Source organism: Argiope bruennichi, chromosome 5, assembly GCF_947563725.1.
Source record: "Argiope bruennichi chromosome 5, qqArgBrue1.1, whole genome shotgun sequence".
NCBI classification, from domain to species: domain Eukaryota; kingdom Metazoa; phylum Arthropoda; class Arachnida; order Araneae; family Araneidae; genus Argiope; species Argiope bruennichi.
The window spans coordinates 103,366,764-103,388,836 of NC_079155.1; the positions used below are offsets into that span (position 1 = coordinate 103,366,764).

General features: G+C 26.7%; 1 protein-coding gene across 2 annotated transcripts in view; it reads left to right on the plus strand.

The window, feature by feature from the left end:
• Positions 1 to 22,073, plus strand: part of LOC129969219 (leucine-rich repeat-containing protein 45-like) — a 28,446-nt gene that overhangs the window by 325 nt on the left and 6,048 nt on the right. The window contains exons 2-14 of one of the 2 annotated variants that reach the window (XM_056083672.1): positions 1,367 to 1,503; positions 4,515 to 4,576; positions 4,677 to 4,747; positions 10,071 to 10,158; positions 10,447 to 10,537; positions 12,195 to 12,323; positions 14,915 to 15,027; positions 15,106 to 15,164; positions 17,240 to 17,317; positions 18,679 to 18,814; positions 20,204 to 20,281; positions 20,380 to 20,491; positions 20,607 to 20,677. In XM_056083672.1, coding sequence (XP_055939647.1) covers positions 1,367 to 1,503; positions 4,515 to 4,576; positions 4,677 to 4,747; positions 10,071 to 10,158; positions 10,447 to 10,537; positions 12,195 to 12,323; positions 14,915 to 15,027; positions 15,106 to 15,164; positions 17,240 to 17,317; positions 18,679 to 18,814; positions 20,204 to 20,281; positions 20,380 to 20,491; positions 20,607 to 20,677 — 1,225 coding nt within the window. Of the gene's footprint in view, positions 1 to 1,366; positions 1,504 to 4,514; positions 4,577 to 4,676; positions 4,748 to 10,070; positions 10,159 to 10,446; positions 10,538 to 12,194; positions 12,324 to 14,914; positions 15,028 to 15,105; positions 15,165 to 17,239; positions 17,318 to 18,678; positions 18,815 to 20,203; positions 20,282 to 20,379; positions 20,492 to 20,606; positions 20,678 to 22,073 lie in introns of those variants that run through there. The other variant, XM_056083673.1, reaches the window with a different exon arrangement.

A 22,073-nucleotide genomic window follows, 5' to 3' on the forward strand; every position in this document is an offset into this window, starting at 1 on the left:
ATTATTGCTTATATTTATCTACATATACACATCTGTATGTGTTTGCATACTTATAAGTAATAAATTGACTTAAAAAACAATCTTAAAAATAACAATTTACTTTTGTAAAGGAATACTTTCACTTTCTTAAATTATATTTCACAATTAAATACGATAGGTTTCAAAAATAAAAACGGGTACAGAATCTAAGAAAATATGTCAATGCATATAAAAATAGCAACTTTGAAAAGCATTTTTCTACTTTCAAATAATATATTGTTAAAATTATAAAATAAATATTTTATTTTGTTTTATACATTTGTCACTATGTCAAAAAATATATTGACAATATACAGAAACAGAAAATACCATATATTAGATATAAGTTTTTTAAAAAAATGCTCTTGTTGCTCTCTGTATTTTAACAAAGTAATGAGTTTACTTACATGAACTTACATTTTTTTTATGTGAAAAGCTTATTCAAATTTTCAATTAATTGCTAACAAAAGCAATGGAAGATTAATGTGCAAACCAATAAGAATGAATTCAAAAAATATGTTACTGTACAATTTTTTATACTGCTTGATTTTCATTTTTCTTCTTAACAAAGAAAGTGTATTATTAAGCAAAGCTATTCAGTAATATGTAGCACAATACTAGGTATCATTGCGCAAACAGGGTTTCAATTATTATTTAACTTGAATATTGCTTATTTCATAACTAATAGCTTTGATATGGCTTGCTATTATGAATCAGAATTAAATTACACTAAAGAATTTACCACAAGAACTTACAATAGAAACTTACTATAACTTTTAAAAAGTGATTCATTGCCGAATATGGCAACCTAATTGTATTCTTTAATTGATATTTGGCAAATTTTCTGTGAATTGGTACAGTTTGGCAGAGATTAGCAAAAAATTTGTATGGTGTTCTTTAGTTTTACCTATAATATATCAAAAAGAATAAAAATAAATGAAATTTTAGTTTAGGAATTATCATAAATTGCTTATTATAAACTTTGTAACCAATAATGTATTGTTATCATTATCATGAAATTTACCTATTGATTCAAAATCACTTGAATTTATTAATCTTCTATCAACATAGACTAGTCTGTTTACTTATAATCAACAGAATATTGGCTTTATATACTTTACTCTAAAAATCTTTTTATTTAAAGGTATTACATTACTCAATTGTATAGTTTTGTTTATCTATTATACTTTATATGTTCTTTCTGAACTTTTAGGAAAATGTTGTAAAATAAAGAAGATTTTGTATTTGTATTTGAACATTTCATTTTTAATATAGAAATATACTAAAGTTTTATTCAATTCTAATTTTGAAATGAATAAATAGTTAATTTTCACATACTTTTTTTTAGTGCTGGGCATACAACTTCTCTTACATTGTTGGGAGCTCAATTAACAGACGAGACTTGTAAAGCTTTTGGACAAGCTTTTATCAAAGATGTTCATGTGAAAGAATTAGATTGTAGTAATTGCCTGCTTTCTAATGAGGGTAAATTTTTAGTATATTATAAATAAGTGCATTAAAAATGAATATAATTTGTATTAATAAAAATATAAAATTTGTTGAATCCATTGCACATTTTTTTTTTCATTATATTTGTTGAACAATTTTGAACTCTGCCAACACTAAAATTTTAACTTTAATTCAGCTGATTCATGCTATCATGATGCATATTGATTGATCTGTGCTGCTTTAATTTTGGCATCCTTTTAGCATTTTTTATTTACTTTATTATATGGCAGTATGCCATTAAATAAGTTGCTATTGAATGTCAAGCACAATGACATTTACTTTCTGGCTATAATATTGCATAAATTGATCTTCAAACTACTTATGGAATGAGGTTATTATAATCAAAAAAAATTTTAATGACTTAAAAAAGCATTACAATTTACTAATATTTTTCAATAAACCAAAAACAATGAAATTTTTATGAATTTTTGTATTTATGCTATGTGTTTTTAAAAATATTATTTTCAGAATTTATTCACATATTTTAATGCTGATTATTATATTATAAAATTGTAAGATGATGAGGTGACAATGCCACTGTGTCTATTTATCACAATTCAGTATTTTTCTATAGAGGCATTGTAGGCAAACAAACGAATATGAATGTATCAAAAACATTTTTCAAAATTTTCTAAAATAATTTGAAACCAATACATTTATAATCGTTATAATATTTAAAGTACACATTTTTTTCTTAAAAAATGAAATTTAGTATTTATTTTTGATATTGTATTCTTATAACATATATATATAAATTCTTTTTTAGATAACTAGTTAAATTTTAACTATCCATAATTTTTCTAATAATATATCTCATCCCTTGATAGTATTGAATAAGATCAATATATTTTATATTAATTGATATATTTAGTTAATAATTATGCAAATACCGTAATTTATATATAATTTTCTTTTATGGACCTAAAAGTAAGTCTTGTCTACAGTTTTATAATAACTTCAAAGGGAATTATTTCATTTAAAGATTGAATCAAATATTGTTAAAAAAAGTTTTCTTTTTAAATTAATTTTTTTAACAAAAATCATTTAAAATTGCATGTATATTTGCAGTGCATTGTTTTTGGAATTATTGTAGAGTTGAATTTAGGTCCGTGTCCCAGTCATAAATTTTAATTTTAACTCATAAAAACATTGAGCAATTTTTTGATAATAAATTATTTAATATTTTAATTCTTTCTGTTAGATTCTGCTGGTTTTTTAAATTAGAGTTTTAAATAGAATCTTCATAATGTCATAAATCTGTCATATATGCTCTCTAAATAAATACTACTGCAATATATACATTCTCTTTTTGTCTTTTCTCCTTTCTTAAAGGCAAATGTTCAAATTCATAAGATGTGTAATAATATAGATTTTTATATTATAATTTCAAGTTTTCCTCCAGCCTTTATTATTATTTCACTCATTTATTATCATTTAAATAATATATTATTTCTTCAGCTATATACTAGCTTTCAAATTATATAGAGATCCTGACGAATTTTTGTTATTTGATGATGTGTTTAATACCAGTTATGCTTCCAGATGAATAAATTGCATGATGATAGTTAAAAGAACTTCATCAAGTTATCCTGACTTGCTAAATTTCTTTGCCAAAAAATATCATTTCAAAGATAAGAATAAAATGTTGCAGAGCATATAAAAAGTCTATAAATTTCCAGGTGGTGAAATTCATTCTTATTTGAAACATTGCGATGCTTTTTCTTATTTATGGAAAAATTATATATATTGCATTCAAATGAATAAAGCAAAGTCATGTAAATTTATTTGTTCATGTGTGATTTATTTTTGAACTAAATGCAATAATTCAGTTCCTTTTATTTCTAAATGCATTCATATTCAGTGATTTAAATTTTCTTTCAAAGAATTCAAACCAGATTTAAAAATAAAAAAGTAACTTTTAAATTATTATTACTGCATTTTTAGGTAAATACTTACTCCAGACATTTGTTGTCTTTCCCCTCTTTTGACTCCAATGGTGACAGAATTAATTCATTTCTGTGAACTTTATATTGGCTGCTATTAATTATTATGATGTTGGTCTGATTCAAAGAATTTCTAAACTGATGACATTTTTTGCAGCACTCTTCTGTTAGCTTGACAGCAGCCAAAGTATGTGCCAATTGCATAAATTATACCACATTTGATTTCCCAAAACTTGTGATTGTTATCAAATTTGCACTGAATGGCACAATCTAAAATCAAATGGTATTTCATACCAATATTTGTTCATGATGGTATATTCTGTCAATTTATTTAACTCATTTTTTTTTCTCTATTAATACCATTGTTTTCAAAGAAATCTTAGCTAAGATATAATATACCCAATCTGACTATCTGCAGCTTGAACTATTAAAGTTTCATATTTTTAAATAAAATTTAAAAAGGAAATCTTTCAGGCCTTTGTGTATTAACCATATGCCTGGGATTAATTACCAAAAAATATCGAAAATTATATCATGTTTAATGCAACTAAAGATTACAAATCAAAGATGGCATGTTAGTCACAGCTGAAATTTGAATATGCTCTCCAGAGCTGTGTGGTTAAGTCAAAAGTTCGTCAATAATTTTATAACTTTTTATGTAGTTAAAATTTATTATAATTATTTTTATTTCATATTAATTTTGATTAAAATATTTTTTTCATGTTAGTTGCTCAAAATATTATACATGTGAAGGAAGGTAAAAAATAAAAGTCAAATTCTGGAGTTATTGAAATGTAGATATAAAAAGATATCGATATATTTTATTGAAACCATGAATAAATGTTTGTTTTTTAAAATAAGAATTACAATTTTATTTAATTGGCAGAATATGTGACTGATTGGCAGAATAAGAGACAGTTTATTAGCATTATGTGGTGAAAATTTCTGAAATATTTCAATATTTAATCATTGTTTACCTAATGAATGATGTGATTCTGTGTAATTATTTTATAAAAAAAATCATAAAATATTTCTATTTAATAGGTTTAGCAAATATTTTATCGGGATTAGAGAAAAACAGATTTTTGCTATCTTTAAATTTAAAAGTAAGTACAATATTTTCTGAAAAATCAAATCAATTGATTTGTGTAAGAATCTCCCAATGCCTCAGTTATATCTTAATTACACTTCTTTATTTAACAATAGGGTAATAATATCAGAAGTTCTGGAACTGAAGTCTTAGGAAAATTTTTACGTCATAATAATCATTTACAAAAGTAAGAAATGTATTATATTAATTTTTTTATGCTTATTTAATCTATGATACGCATTTTATATTTATTATTTTTTGCAATAAAAAAAGCATTTGACTACATTTGTCTCTTAGAATCGTAGAGGATTTTTAAACAAATCTGCAGAACTGAAAGACCTCATTAATAAGTACCACCCTGCATGTATTGCCCTCCAAGAGACGTACCTTCAGACAGGAATAATATCCGTAATTACCAAATATTTGGCAAGCACCATACACAAAATAGAGCTTCTGGTGGTGTTGCAACTCTTGCAGCCACACATATACCATCAATGTTTTTAAATCTGAACACAAATCTGCAAGCTGTGGCTATTCTCATACAGATGCAATCCTTAGTTACCATTTGCCGTCTGTATTTACCTCCTAATGAACAGATCAAGCAAGCAGACCTGAACAATTTAATTTGTCAACTTCTATCTCTCTTTATCATTTTGGGCGAACTTAATGGCCATAGTCCTTTTGGAAGAAGTCCTGATTCAAATTCACGTTGTCTACAAATTAAACAACTTCTCTCAGACAAAAATTTATGCCTTTTAAACTCTGATGAAAAAACGCATTTTCACTTGCCAACACGAACATTTCATTTAGCTGACCTCGCAATTTGTTCTCCATCGCTCTTGCCTTTTTTGAGTTTAACAGTTAACGATAATTTGTATAACAGTGACCATTTTCCATTAATTATAACCGACAATAGACATAATCTAAATAGTAATTTCCGATTATCTAAATATATTTTAAACGCAGCCAACTGGCAAAGGTTCACTTCACTAGCTAATATTGATTCTGAAATTGTTAGATCTTCCACTATCGAAGATGCACTTAATTATATTGTGGAAACCATAATTGAAGCTGCAGATAAATCAATACCCAAGACGACTGTAATTACAGAAAACAAAATAAACTTTGGAGAAATGCCGACTGCCAACAGGCTTATAAGAAACAAAAGAAGGCTTGGGATATATTTCCCAAACGTCCCACTACCGAAAATTTTATTATTTTTAAAAAGACTAAAGTGGAATCCAGAAGAATTCAAAGACTTAACCGCAGAGCTCATGGCAGAAGTTTGTTTCCGGCATTACATCAACTATATCTAGCAAAAAGTTTTGGTATAAAATTTAAAAAATCTCTGGTGTCTCTCAATTTAATAGTTTCTGTTTTAGTTGATAAAGGAAGGACAATATCCACCTTAAAGGACATTACAAATACCATTGCATCGTCTTTAGCTTTATACATGCAGTGGCAAAAATTACATCTTTACGATTTTGGGGAACAAAAAGGAAGCAGAAAAAACAAAAATTACATTTTTATTCTAAAATTAACCTATCCTATTACTGCATTTGAGTCTCCGGGAATTTCAAACAAGCCTCTCAAAGATGCATGAAAATGCACCTGGCCCTAATAATATCACCTATACCATGATCATACGTCCAATAATAGAGTCACAGAAGAATTTGTTACATCTATACAACCGCATTTGGCGAGAAACCACTTTCCTACAATTTGGCAACAGGCTGTAATTATCCCTCTATTAAAACCAGCAAAGATCTGACGAACCCATCTAACTAACGTCCAATAGCTTTGCAAAGTTGTCTTTGTAAGTTACTGGAAAGAATGATAAATAACAGATTAATTTATTACCTGGAAGGCAATAAATTGCTACACTCATCCCAGAGTGGATTTAGAAAAGGTCGTTGTACTTTCGATATTCTTTTGGCTCTTGAAACTGATATTCGCCTCTCTTTTCTACAGAGAAAACATTTAGTTGCCATCTTTTTTGATATTGAAAAGGCATACGACAGAACTTGGAGGTATGGGATTTTAAAAGGCCTGCATGATCTCGGATTAAGAGGAAATCTTCCCATTTTTATAAAAATCTTTTTAAAACTTAGAAAATTGCAGGTCACAGTGGAAACAGAGCTTTCAGATTTTTTTTATTCAGGAGGAGGGTGTTCTCCAAGGTAGTGTTTTAAGCGTAACCCTTTTATCGTAAAAATGAATAACATTTTAAAACTACTATCCCCTTTTATGAAAGGATCATTATATGTTGACGACCTGTACATATCCTGTATAGGGAAGAATATGAATTTTATCCAAAACAATAACCTGCAGATTGCAATCAATAGTATTACTCAATGGTGTAACGATAATGGCTTTACTATTTCTGCATCGAAAACCGCTTGTGTCCATGTCTGTCATAAACGAAATATTCATTTGACCTTGAACTGAAATTAAATGGAGAAAATATACCATTTGTCAATGCAATTCGTTTTTTAGGTGTTATCTTTGACAAAAAGCTCACCTTCCTGCCTCATATACAGCAGTTACGGAAAAAATGTGAAAAGTCTTTAAATATTCTGAAAGTATTATCAACTACAGCTGGGAGGGGGGCTGATAGAATCTCCATTCTTAAGATTTAGAAGGCTATTGTACTTTCTAAGCTCGTTTATGCATGTCAGGAAAGTACTTTGCAAAAATTGGACTCAATTCACCATGCAGCTCTTCGTTTTATGTACAGGAGCTTTCAGGATATCACCCATTAAAGGCCTATATGTTGGTAGTTTTAAACCTGCCCTTGAATCTAAAAGGCAATAGCTTTAACTGAACTATTATTTTAAGATTAAATCGAATATAAATCATCCATTTCATGATTTTGAACTGCGCTCATTCTTGATTCGATTAACGAAGCCAGGCAATCCTTCATTTCTGTATTTCATAAGAGAGTACATAACATTCCTGCAGATTTAAATCTACTCTATTTAAACGTAACCCTTCGGCCAAAAAATAAGTCCCCTCCTTGGAAAATTTCTGTTTTTCATTATTTAAACCCTTTTACAAGCTTTACCAAATCTGATACATCGGATATCACCTATCAACAAATCTTTCTTGGACACAGGCAGCATTATGTTGAGTTCATTCCAATTTATATAGATGGATCCAAAGCAGCTAATAGTGTATCTTTTTCAGTCATTTTCCGAGATAATGTATTTTCTTTTAAAATTAATTCTTTCTGTTCAATGTTCACAGCAGAGATAACTGTTATTTTATATGCCCTAGAAGAAATTTCTAATAGTCTGCAAAAGCATTTCATCATTTACACAGCCTCCTTTAGTGTATTATAATTTCTTGAATCATTTCATCCTCAATCTCATTATCACCCCCTGCTTTCAAATGTTTTGGATATTTTAAATAAACTAGCATCTCGCGAATTTAATGACTTATTATGCTGGGTACCATCCCATGTTGGGATTGTGGGCAACGAAACAGCAAACAAGGCTGCCAAATTGGCGACTGCCACAAAAAATACTATTACACCTTTGACAGACTTGAAAAAGCGCATAAATATTTTTTTTAAACAAATGGCAAAGAGAATGGGACATTGAAAGTGAAAACAAGCTTCATGGAGTTTAACCTACTGTGAAACTTTTGCCTTCTCAAATTAACAGAAAAGAGGATACATTTCTCACTAGATTACGAGTGGGTCACACTCGATATACACATCGTCAACTGTTGTGTTAGGAGAACAAGCTCCAATGTGTTCTCGGTGCAACTGCATTATGTCCGTCCAACATATACTTTCTGAATGACCAAATTTTTATACACAGCGTTTACATTTTTAAAATTCTAATAATATTGTTTTATCTACTTTACTTGGAATAACTTCACATGATAACCTCTTACCCTTTTTAAAATCAATTGGTTTTTATTCATATATTTAGTCTACTGTCCTTTCTTTTTTGAAGGTTATCTATTATTAATTTTTATTCCACATTGTTTCCTATACTAAAGAATTTCGAACTTTTAACTTGAAAGAATTTTACCTAATCTGCATGGCCAAATATATGACCCTTGTGCCAAAAAACCAAATCAAACCAAGCAATAATAATAATAAAAAAAAAGACGTCGAAAATTTAATTTGAATTTTATTTTAAAGTTTCCTAAATTCATAATATGGATTCAATATATGGATTTCAAAGCTTTTTTTTCCCTTCAATTCCTACTATTAGTTCACACTCTCCCTATATATATTTATACATTTTGTTCAAATTTTCAATCATTTATAAAATACTTTTTATTCATCCACTAAGTTCAAATAAATTTTTTAAAACTTGTAGTGGATGACACTTGATGTTAATACAGTTTTTTCAGATATTAATTCATTAATTATTAAATTTATTTATTTTTTAATACTTTAAATAGAGTTTTAGCAGTTTGTATTGAAAATTGAAATCAACAGGCAGTAACTCAATCGATAGAATGAAAGGATTTCAGTATTTTTTAAGTCAAGGTAAAGAATTCGAGTTCAATTCTTCCGAAAATAGCAATTGACTTTAAAAACTTTTTTTTATATTACTTGTTAATAATATTTTCATGCAGATTAGAATGAAAGATTATGGAAAAAATAATGGAAAATCTTAGTTTAATTTTAAAATTTTATTATTTAATATATTTTTAATTTGAAAATAATGAAAAAATTTTAATTCTTTTCCCAAGTACTGATAAAAAATGAGTTATAGAACAAATAAAATATTTTGTAACTTTTTGTAAAAACATCCATTTAAATATCAGGTGCAAAATTGTTGATTTTTGATGAACAAAATCTACAGAATCTCATATTGAGATTAACAAAATCTTAACAAATAGAGGAAGAGTGCAGAATTTTTAATTAGAACTATAATCAATTAAAAAATTAAGCTGAATTTTGGTGTTTTCCTGCGGTAACTTTTTAAAAATATATTGCATAAAAATAAATTTTACCCCGTTTTAAAACTATAAAAAATGTCATTTTTAATGATATCAATTTAATAGTTATGTGAATTTTTCCTGAATTTGGCCTTTTCTAAAAATTTTTTGCTTGATTTCTAATAATATTGTTGCTCTGAAATTCAAATTGTTTCCATTAAATATTCAATCGCATGATTTTTTTACATTATTAAAAATTAGGGATTCTGTTTAATATCTGTGTAATAGTTCCTTGAAAGTTTGATGAAAGATGAACCAGATATTTAAAGCTATGATGTCATAAGACTGATCACCATTAGAAAAGCAAATGTAGACACTAAACAGAACTTAAGTACTAGTATTTTGAAAAACAGAATAAGTTCAGTTTCCAATTCAATTCATTGTGACTTTAAAAGAAGAGTATTTTTTTTAAAAAAAATCAAGACTTGCCTCTTAAATACGAAATAATGGTTGGGATGAAATGTTGTATAAATATGTTTTACTGTATTTTTAATGTTTCACTTGATAAATAAGTGGTAAAAAGAATTCATTATTATTATTATTTTTAGCCTGTTTCTAGAATGGAATGGACTTGGAATTTTTCCTGAAAAATTTGCTATCTTTTGTGAAGGTCTTAGTATAAACAGTTCTTTGAAAGTAAGTATTTTGTAAACTTAAATTAAGCTGTGTACATTCGAAATGCCGGGAAATTTAATATTTGTTCAAATATATAAAATATATTTTATTATGTTATATGCTTGTTTTCTGGCAGAGAATTATCATTATAAATGATTTAATTGCACACCTTCATGAATGTTGTTGAATGGAAATGATGCATGAACCTGCTTAATATGCACTGAAATACAATTTCATCATTCATATATGATGAAAGCTTTATTCATTGATTTTTGGTTATAATATTTAAAAAAAATTATTCTTTTACAGGTATTAGATTTGAGAAACAACCAGCTTAATCATGTTTGTGCTCAAGCAGTCTCTAATGCGTTAGTGAGAAATTCTTCATTGCAGAAACTTGGTATGACTTACTGTATTTATATGGTTGCAGTTTGATAATTAAAATTATGAGAACCATGATGGCAAATGTGCTTAGTTTCAAAACTTTTAATATAAAATGTAAGGATATATTTTGAAAATTTTATAAAGAGAAAATGAGTTGAATCTGGTTGAAACAAAAATGTTAAATTCTTTGAAAAATATAGTCTTAATTCATTCATGAGTTAAATAAGAATAAAATTTAAAGATTAACTGTGTTTAGAATTAATGGTATCTTATTTTATTTGTGGTAATGTTTATTGCCTAAGGTCCACAGTTTTATGCAGTATGAGAGGGCGGGGAGATATCAACTTTATCAGACTTTATTTGACACCACTCTTGCTGATTTGTATATCATCATGCATCATTATTTAATGCAAAAGTTGTTGTAAATTGACAAGTAAAATATATATTTTAGAACATATCATGGTAAAAATACGATGAACCACAATTTATGTTGATATACAATTATAGGAAATTTATGATTTAAAAATAAATTTTGTCTACTTCATGAAGATAAGCATACTATAATTCGGACATCGGCATAAGATATCTCAATAACAGTGGGGGATTTTCGACTGATCTCTGCTTAGAGGCGTTAGGTTGAGGATGGAAACAAGCAAGTAAATTTTAAAAATGCTATTTTCTTAATTTCAAATACATAAATTTGCAAAAAAAAAAAAAAAAAAAAAAAAAAATTATGAATTATAAAGTATTAAAGCTACAATACTACAATGTGAGCCAATATTAAACTAATGAGAGTGCTCTTCGTGAAAACTTTTTTGTCTTCTCTATAATGAAAATATTATTTCGCTCTCCACCCCGCATGAAAGTGTGAACCTTGGACAAAATCCTGCAAGTATTCAGATTTTTATTTTTAGAGCACTGCGCACGATAGTTTTGTACTTTATATACAGTTAAAAAGGGGGGGGGGAAGGGAAACGTATGTGCATTTTGGGTATAATCCTTTTCTTTTTTCGATCGATTGAAAACAAAATTCATTGCAGAACTACAATTTTAGTAAAAAGCTTATATCCGAAATTTCATTTATTAAAACTATTAATTTATAAAGGTATCCAGCTTACAAGCATGTGAAAATACAGACACACAGACGGTCACTGTTTTTGAAGGATTTGATTAAAAATGCAATATAAATCTATATTTTCAATATTAAATCTGTGTACCGAATTCTATACATTTAGGCTTTTGATTTTTTTTGGCTAAAGTGTTTTCTTGTATTCGGTTAGACAGATAGACAGACACCTTTGAATGCGTATTTAGCTCAAAATTTGATAGGAATTTACAACTTCGGTTGACGGATCATTCACCAAAGTTCATCTATCTAGCTTTAAGTTTTTGAGGTAATAATTGATACTTTTTCAAAACTTTTAGTCAATTTTTCTATGATATGCTTATTAAAAAATAATACAAACGCATTTTCTCAAAATTATTGAATTAAAACAATTTACAAAAATAAAACATTAACATATGATCAAGTTAAAAATGTGTTGATATATGAAAGTAAATCGGCCATTTAAAGTGGAGTCTCATAATGTTTAAATATAAGCCACGTAAAGCTAAGAAACGTTTTCATTCATATTTATATGACTGATAATCTGCTGCTTTTTCATTTTTTAAAGATTTACGCTGGAACAATATTGGTTTGATAGGAGGCCGTTCTGTATTAAAATCTCTGTCAAGAAATAAAACGATTATTTCACTTGATATCGCTGGAAATGATCTACCATCAGATTTATTAGAAGCAATAGGTGAGTTCTGCTTATATGCTCATACTCATTACACTGTATTGTTGAATTTTGTAAATAAAATTAGGGTGGTGATATTCGTGCACACCACCATAATTCAATAAAATTTTATCCAATAATAAATAATATCATCTGTATAAATAAAAATAAATCCATTTACATTATTACTTAAACCAGGGGGAATGGTTCAGATAAAACTTCTAATAGAATTATGGGCGAAATATAAATCATACATGATTGAAGATATTTCTCCGTTGAATACACAATGAAAATGAACTTACATTTCACAGCAGAAATTTATAACGAATCGTTAAATATGATTGAAGATTTTTGTTTTGAAATCGCGATTAAAGTTCTCAATCATTTGGGAGTGCCATCACCGAACCGATCTGCTGCTGCTTCATTCTTAGAATTGCGTCGCGAATAAAACTACAATACGGGCAATCTTTTGTCGTACATGCAATTAAATATTCTTAAATCAATGCTTGAACAAAAAAAAAAAAAAAAAAAAAAAACAGTCAATAGTGGGGGTAGTGAAATTTTCATCTTAGATGCGACCTGAAACAATGGTAAAACGTTCTAATTAGATTGATTCTGGAAGCAATTTGAACCGAAAATGGCATAGCTCTAGCTTCTTCTGGAATAGCTGCGATATTGCTACGAGAAGGAATTACTCATTCCACTTTGAAAATGCCGATGAGCGTGCAATCCATTGAAACTCCCAAGTGCAACATTTCCAAAGCAAGCTAAAGATGGAAAGTACTGTAAAAATGCGAACTTATTGTTTGAAATGAATACACAATAATCACAGAAAAATTGCTTGAGGCTCTTGATTGATCATTGCAAGATTTGCATGGAAACACCAGACTGTTTAGGAACGCATTATATTATTATTTCAGGAAAATATTATTTGTAAATTCTTGGTCGACTCCAGCTGACAAAATAAATACTTGTCTAAAAGACTGTAATTTGTGGGGACACTTAAAAATGTTGAAATTAACTGCAAATATGCATGCCCAGCTATAAAACGATGATCAACTGAAATATTCTCTCATTAATTATTGGGAATGGAAAGATGCCAGTTGATCTGGAATCAGGACGAATTTCATTGTCTCATAGCTTCTGAAATTTAGTGACGCCAAAGGAAGAACTGGTTGAAAAAGTATTTCCTTGTGTTCAAATCAATTATAAGAATCAGGATTGGCTAGTGAATGAGGACAAGAACAAAGATGTCAGCAATATTATTCAGTCTAACGTTCAAGGCGAGGCAATCACTTACAAATCCGTCGACGCTATTGTGGAAGATTTTGAAGCAATTAATTATCCGACAAAATGTATGAATTCACTCGACCTGCCAGAGATGCCACTGCACATATTACAGTTGAAAACTGTCATTACAATTATCACATTGCAAAATATCAACAAGTCAAAACTATACAATACCACGCGGCTTGCCTTAAAAAAATTAATTGACAACGTCGTAAGAAGCAACAGTCTTGATAGGACCTTTTTAATTCCTCGCATTCCTATGATTCCAACAGTTAGGGCATTTCAGTTTGAGATATTGCAGTTCCCATTTTAATTGGAGTATGTAATCATAATGAACAAACTTCTAGGCCAATCTTTAGAATAATACGGTTTAAATATAGACACGGATTGCTTTTCATATGAACAATTATATATTACATATACTTGAGTTGGAAAACGAGATAATCACTATATCTGCATAGACAATAGGCAATATATATATATTCTATACCCACAAGCATTGTGAAACTAAACATATTAGAAATGTGCACTTTCTCTTTCTTTCTTTTCCATTTAATTAGACTGAGCCACAGTAATGAATGGTCGAGTACAACTAGTTTATAATAAAAATTCAGTAAGAATCTTCTATCCGCGATAATAATGATAAAATATTTAAATTGTGTTCATAGCTGAACCATTTTGCAATTGCACTCTTTATAAAAATATTAAATAATTCTGCATAGATTTTTTTTCGGCACAAAAATCAAGTATATTGTGAATTCTCATAATCTTTTAATCAATAAAAGAGTTCTCATGTAGAACAATTTTTTTTTATTAAGTGATCTTAACTGAGCACTAATATTTTCACCGGGAAAAGAAGTGTTTAATATATTTTCTAAAGAAACATCTTGTAAAATAAACAAAATCTATTTATTGTAGTAATAATGATGGTTTGAAACTAAATTTTATAGTGTCAAAGACAAAGCTTATGTTTGCTTCCAATTCTGCCTTTCATTTCATCATTCGCATATCATACAAAGCTTCTGTAAATAAGATGCCTTAAATTGCATCACATTATATCCTATTTTACTTCATCCTTGGGAAGAAATAATGTAAAAGAAAGAATGTTTTTATGAAAAAAAAAAGTGCTTTTTTTAGGTAAAAAAAAAAGTGTATTTGTTTTAAATTAAAAAAAGCTTTTTTTTTTCTTTCAATTCAAACATTTGTTTCATCTTATAAATATAAATGCTTCTATTGATTTCAAACAGAATATTTCTTACTATGTGAAGTTTTGTGACTGTGTTTCACAATAACAAAGTTCAACTGTATTACATATTGTTTTTCAGAAATAGCTACTTCTGCATCTGCCCAAAGGTACATAACAAATAATGAATATATTACAAGATCCCAATTTCTAACTTCAAAATTACAAGAAAAGGAAGAAGAAAGAAACACACAGGTTTGAATGTATGCATTCTTCTTTTTATTGAAAGTTTTTTTTCTTAATATTATTTATTAGATAAATCTATTACTATAGGTGAAATCATTAATGGAACAGCTTGAGAAGATGGACAAAGATGCATTAATGCAGGAAAGGCTAGTAATTATTTTACTTAGATATTTTAATTTTTTATATTTAACTAGGTTTGGTGTTAATTTATTTTATCTTTCTCATAATATATATTTTGCTTATACATATAAATTTTCTCACCTATTAATGACTTGTTAATGGATCCTTTAAATATTTTTCATATTAATAAAAAAATCTAAACACAATTCAAAATTAATTAAAATTTATTTATATATAAATGTATCTGACAAATTTGTAAATGTTGCATTTTTTATGATTAGTTTGAAGTTAAAATGATTTTATTTTCATTTATGGTAGTTGACATTTATTTCTTTTTATTGAAATTTCGCTTAGTATTGCAATCCAATGCCAAGGCTAAAGAAACAATCAGCAAATAAATATTATAAATATCCATTTTTATTTACAAAGTATACTTGTTCTATAGTTTTTAGTTCTTTTAATAGCGATATCTGTCTTTTCATTCCTGAAGATACATAGCACTATTTTTATCTATGATATTTATACTTCTAAAAATATGCAAATGTAATGTTGGTATGGAGGATAATACAAAAATTAGGGATTAAAAAAGAAAATATTATAGAATTTTGTCTTCTGAAATTGATGAAAAAAATGTGAAGTGTACTAAGTAATAGTGAAAGAAAAGTAACAATAACTGAAATTAAAACCCATGAAATATTCAATATCTTTCTCAAGCTTAGAACTTATGGAATTAAATTTTTGCTGTATTAGCTTATTAATTATAAATATCACAGTAAGTCTGATGCAATTTCAGACACGACATTATATCTGTCTTTATTTGAACCAAATTTTAAAAAAATGAACTGTATGAAGCATTTAAATTATTATTATCGATCTTGATAAATAATCGTCAATTTTTATCTTAAGTTAATGTGAAATTATTTCAGTTCTGTTTTCATTTGTTAGAAGGGAAAACCTAAAACTGTTATGAAAAAATAAAATGTAAAGAGTTATAAGATCAAAAATAAATGTAACAAACATTGTTCATTTAAACTAACTTAAACTTTTAAAATTATTGATAAAAGCCTCTTTGATGTAAGAAATGTTTGGTATGACAATAAAGATACTTAAAAAAAAAAAAAAAAAAAAAAACTAATCAAGGTTTTAATCAAGGAAATAAAGGTTAGGAACCACTTGTCTATAATATAGTATATGGAAGGTGATTTTCTTATGATGATTTGATTATGTTGGTTTTTAATTAAATAAAAAATATTATTTATATCTTAAGGGATAAGGGAATGTTTTTAATATTGCTTATATATTAAGGCATAAAAATTTAAAAAGTATATAAAGAAAAGACCAGAAAAACATTGCAAAAGTTATATTTTTTACAAATTATATTTTCTCAGGTCCTCAAAATTATCCTGTTAAAATTACTAGAAAATTTATGGTTAAATAAACTAATCAGAAATTAAATTAAATTTGTTATTTTTTTGGCGATGGTGGTGGGGACTTTAAGAATTGTAAAATTTTCTTTTATATTATGATTGATTAGTTGTCATTCTTAGTTACATCTTCTCTCTTTTAGACATAGTAAAGATAGCAAATTTGAAAGGCCCTTTTTATGTAAAAAAATTGCAAAAATAAAAAAAAAGACCAAAGATTATAATTTATAATCAAACAAGAAATGAATTTTTAAGCCTGATGAAAGCTCTGAAAGCTTTGTTTAGAATGATTGTTTTATTTCAATGTATTCCTTTTAAAGTATCACTCTTTTTTTATACAATTAAATTGTTATACTTAATTTAGAATAGATTTATATTTTGATTCTGAAGCTATGTTATGGAATATTTAATTGGTAATCTAATATAAGTTATAACTTAGAAAAATAAAAGTAAAATTAGAAGCAAAGTAATTGAAAATGTTGACATGAAGCTGAAATGAAAAATATGGAATCCTGCATTTATGTTGAATGTTTAGGGTAAATAATTATATCTAGATATTTGAAGCCAATTTGTTGATATCTTTATTAATCAATGCAATCTTGTATACAAAATAATTTAATTTTTGAATGAATGGCTTTAATTATATTAAAAAACTATATATTTAAAATTTTTAATAGGTTGTATGCAGAAAAACTTATCCAAGTTGAAGAAGCTTTAGTTGCAAAAGATAAGATGTGTGAAAACTTAACTGCTAGGTTAGTTGGTTTTAAAATTTTATATTATATTTCATTTAACTGTTTTATAATATTCATAGTTATATTTTATTCAAAGCATTAGTTTGCAAATAATCTAATCTTCTGACTGAAATAATCATTAAGGTAATTTTATTTTTGTAGTTTGTACTTTAAAAAAATAATATAATTTCTTTTCAGCAAATAGTAAATTAGATCCTTCTTGTATATTATATACATACATTAAAAATTACATCTTTAAAATCTTCAAAATATCGCTTCATTTTCGATGAAATCAAACTAATTCAAGTGTCCAAAAATTGCTTTAAAATGCATATTCCCATCCTCCAAAGTATATTTACATCAAATTTGGTAACATCAACTCCAGCAATTTGAATATCATTGCACCGATGGACAGTCAGACAAAAGACACATTTTCACTTTTAGTATTAATAGATATTACTGCATAATAAGCACTAAACACAGATGGCTCTTTCTTCTAAAAGGCATCATAAAGATATATCATAAAAATGTTTCTATAGAAATTTAAAATCATTTTAGAAGTTTTTAAAGAAAGCTTGATATATTAATGTTATACTCAGGAAATGTTTGATATATGAATAATTTAAACTACAAAAAAAAAAAAAAAAAAAAAGACAATTAATTAAGAAATTTGAACAGTTATTTGAGTGAAAATTTTGATATATTAGGAAAATATAAAATCAGTATGCATTCTATTGATCTTGTCAGGGTCAAAATCATCTTGCTGAAGGCTACTGCAACAGATGCTCTTGAAAATTTCCTTCTGAAATAATTACTTAAAATGTACACTTTGATTTTAAAATACAATTTCAAATGCTTTGCCATATTTTTAACTATATTTATGTTAATAGTTGCCATTATAACTATTATTTTATTTATTTTTATAAATAGTTTAAAAAATCTGTTTTAATAATTCAGATGTTTTGACCAGTTTCTAGGCCATATTAGTTCAAAATTTGTTGTTGTTTTTATTTAGGCATGAACAATTTACCATCTCAGCATAACATTTTTTTGGGGGGGGGATATGTGGACTGTATTTTAAAAGATTAAGATAGGGCTGGGGCACTGGTTTGGTATTTGTTCTGATTACCATTTTATGTAGGTATATCTCTGAGTAATATACAAAAATATAGTAGTGGTATAGTACAATTTCTAACAGTACAATGAAAGTTACATACATGGGGCTGTATATTATCTTGATAATAATAATAAATATGTTTGATATAGTATATATGAAATATGATAATAGTAATAAATTTTGTTTTTTCTTATTGCATATTTAGAATGTATTCATTTATTGATCTATCAACATTTTATTAATAACATTTTCCCTTTTTTTTCAGAATTCGAGAATTAGAGACTGAATTACATTCCTTATCAGAAAAGAATAATCAGCTTGCTCTCACAGTTAATGCAAATGAAATTCAGTATAAGGAATCAGTAGAAACAATTAAATCATCTTTAAACAAAGAATTAAGGGTATAATTTAAGCAAAATCAATTATCATTTATGCTTTTACCTATTTAATAAAATAATTTTTCAATTCAAAATATTCATATTATTTACTAATCATTATTTATCTGATAGATTTTAATTGAATAATATTATTTTTGTTGTTTAATTTCAATTTTTAAATGACCTATAAATATTTTAATAAATACTCAGTGGTTAATCATATATCATAAAAAAGAAAATCTTATGTTTTCAGAAATATTAAACCAAATTATTTCTTTTCTTGTATAATGTAAATAGCAATACTTGTTTGTCAACTATATGCCACTAGTAAACTTTAATATTGACTGCATGCACAGCAGTTACAAAAGAGCATATTAATGCATGATCTTTAACAATTTTTGGCAATTAATTGCTGGTATGCTATTAATACACAATAAATAGATATTTTACCATTCCCTCAAAATTAGCTAAAATATGGACTAATTTTATCAAACTTTTGTAGACATATGTTGCAAAATATAAAATTTTGAGTCAACTTTGTAGTGAAGCTGCTATTCTTATTTTAGCATTTACTACTATTGAAGGCATTTATGCTTCATGAGAAATGCTGTTTGAGTAGCAGAAAACATTATCAATTAAATAAGAAGGAAATGATCCTTGATATATTAAAATAATTTCTAATAAACTATTGAAGACAGAAGTAGAGAATATTTTAGAAATCTTTGTTTAATATCTATGACCAAGTGAAGGATTCTTCTTGTTACTTTTACATCACAAATCTTGGTTTCAGATATGAAAGTCACAAGAAGAAACAGAAAATATTTATTTATGATTCTTTGTCCAAAGATTTTACTGTTTGCACTGGGATAGCGACTTTCACTCACCATTCAAGATGGTGCATCATTTTGATATTTTATTAATTTTGATTGTTAAAAATACATACTGAATTGTAAGAAAATGCAAATTAATTAAATGGGAGAATTCAACTTAAAACAATTATATATATTTATATTTTGGTGCAATAAACAAGCCTTTGTATTAGATGAATAATTATTCATCCAATTACTTTTCTGATTGCTAAGGGTTAAACAAGATCAGTTTTTGTTTAGGAAGGGGATTGAATCAATAAACAATTGTTATGTAACTTCTTTAGCTAGTCTAAAAAAATTAATCAAATCATTTTATTGATAACTTTCTAAAAATTAAAAAGTTATCAATAAAAGTTCGTTTATGATTAGCAGAAAAATATTTCATGCATCTTGGGATAATGAAATGTTGTTGCATTTGTTTATTCTTTTCCTTGAGATTATAGTCACTTGACATTTTTTGAGGGAAAAAAGACTAATGATAATTAAGCTACGTTAAAAAAATATTAAAGAAGTGTACTATGAAATTATTTAAATTTATTTACAGGACAAGGAAAAGATTGAAAGAGAACTTCTTGAGAAAATTGGAACACTTAAAGAAGAGAATTTATTTTTAAAACAACAGGTATACAATATTTTACTCTCTATTTAGTTTTTAAGTATATTTATTACTAAATGATCTTTGACTTGTTTTTGTATGTATAGTATATTTATTTTGTATAGATACAAGACCTTAAGATTTCACAAACTCACTCATCTGAACAAATGGTGAAATTTCAAGAAAACATAGTGAAATTAGAGGCTACATTAAAACAAGAACAAGAATTATTTAAAAGTATGATATACTGTATTTTTAAAAATAAAATTATGGCAAGTTGATAGTGATATATAATTTCTAATATAGAAATCTGGTGTTAATTTTTTTTCATAAAAAAACAATTTATTGATAGATAAAATAGCCCATCTGAATGAGAGGCATGCAGAAATAATCAAAGAAAATGAAGAACTACATCAGAATGAAGTAAGTGATATTTTTCAAATGAGGTTTTATATTTCCTCACTATCTTATATAGGAAAGTTTTTTTTTTTTTAATCTTTACCATTATTATTATCTGGAAGAAATATTTAACTACTTGCAGATGTTTTGTTTTGAATTCTTATTAAGATTTCAGCTACATTAAAATTACAAAATTTAATATTTTTAACATTATGATTGTAAAATTATACAATCTAAAAACACACACATTTGCAAAGAATTATATTTGTAAAATTCAGTCACTTATTTAGATTGGGAAATTTTGCCTTAGAATTAAAGACAGCATGAAATTTTATGTAATTTTAACTGTCTTTGGTGATCAGTTGTTTACCCCTCCCCCTGATATTAATAATAATAATTTAAACATGTTAATAAATTTGATTACTTATATCTAATCACAAAAAAGAAAATTTATGGCTGCAGAACTATGGATTTGTTTCTAATTAGTTATCTATGTTTACAAGTAGTAAAATTAATTGTTAAAAGACCCAGTTGTTGATGCAAGAAGCTATCAAAGTTTTATTTTGAGTTTCAAAAATGGATTGCAGGTGACCTCTGATAACATATTTAAGCAAATATAAGCGTTTGCATAAAAATTAACAAAATTATATCTGTAATTGAGAGTACAGAGTTGATTCATTGTTTTTTTTTTCTTCTATTTTATTTTAAATATACTACCAGATTTAATTGTGGCATTATGTGCACTTGTTTATCAAATTTAAAGAAAAATATTATTCTTAATTGATTAATAAATTGCGAAAATTGCTGGAAACTCTGTCAAAGTTTTATTTTGCAATATCTCTTAAAAATAGAATGTTATGGTAATTATGGAGTTGGCAACAATTGATGACATATCTGAAGGATCGTAAAGTATTTTCTTTCGCATAAAATAAAAATTTCTAAAATAGGAATTGGAAGTTTTTAATTCTTTTATAGTCTTCCCCATAAATATATGCCCAATGAAATAGTATCTAAAAAATGTTTCTGGTAGATAAAATTAGGCAAATAAGCACTAACAATGATGAATTTTCATATGAAATAAAAATTGAGAAAACAGTGTCATGGTAGAATCAGGAAACCATGTTTTTTTTTTTTTTTAAATTTAACAGATAATGTGCATTGAAAATAATGTATCTGAGATCTCTTGAAAATGCAAATGGCGGATAGGCAATCATGGATGATACATCTAGACATCATGCATTTTCATATTAAATAAAATGTAACAAAATTGGTGCAGTATAATCATTATATTTATTAACATTCCCCAGCCCATAAATTATCTAAAGAAAATATTCTGAGAAAACTGCTAGAATTCTACTTCTCCTTTTCAAAACATTTATATTAAAAATAACAATTTAAGAATTAAGATAGATTTCCTTTC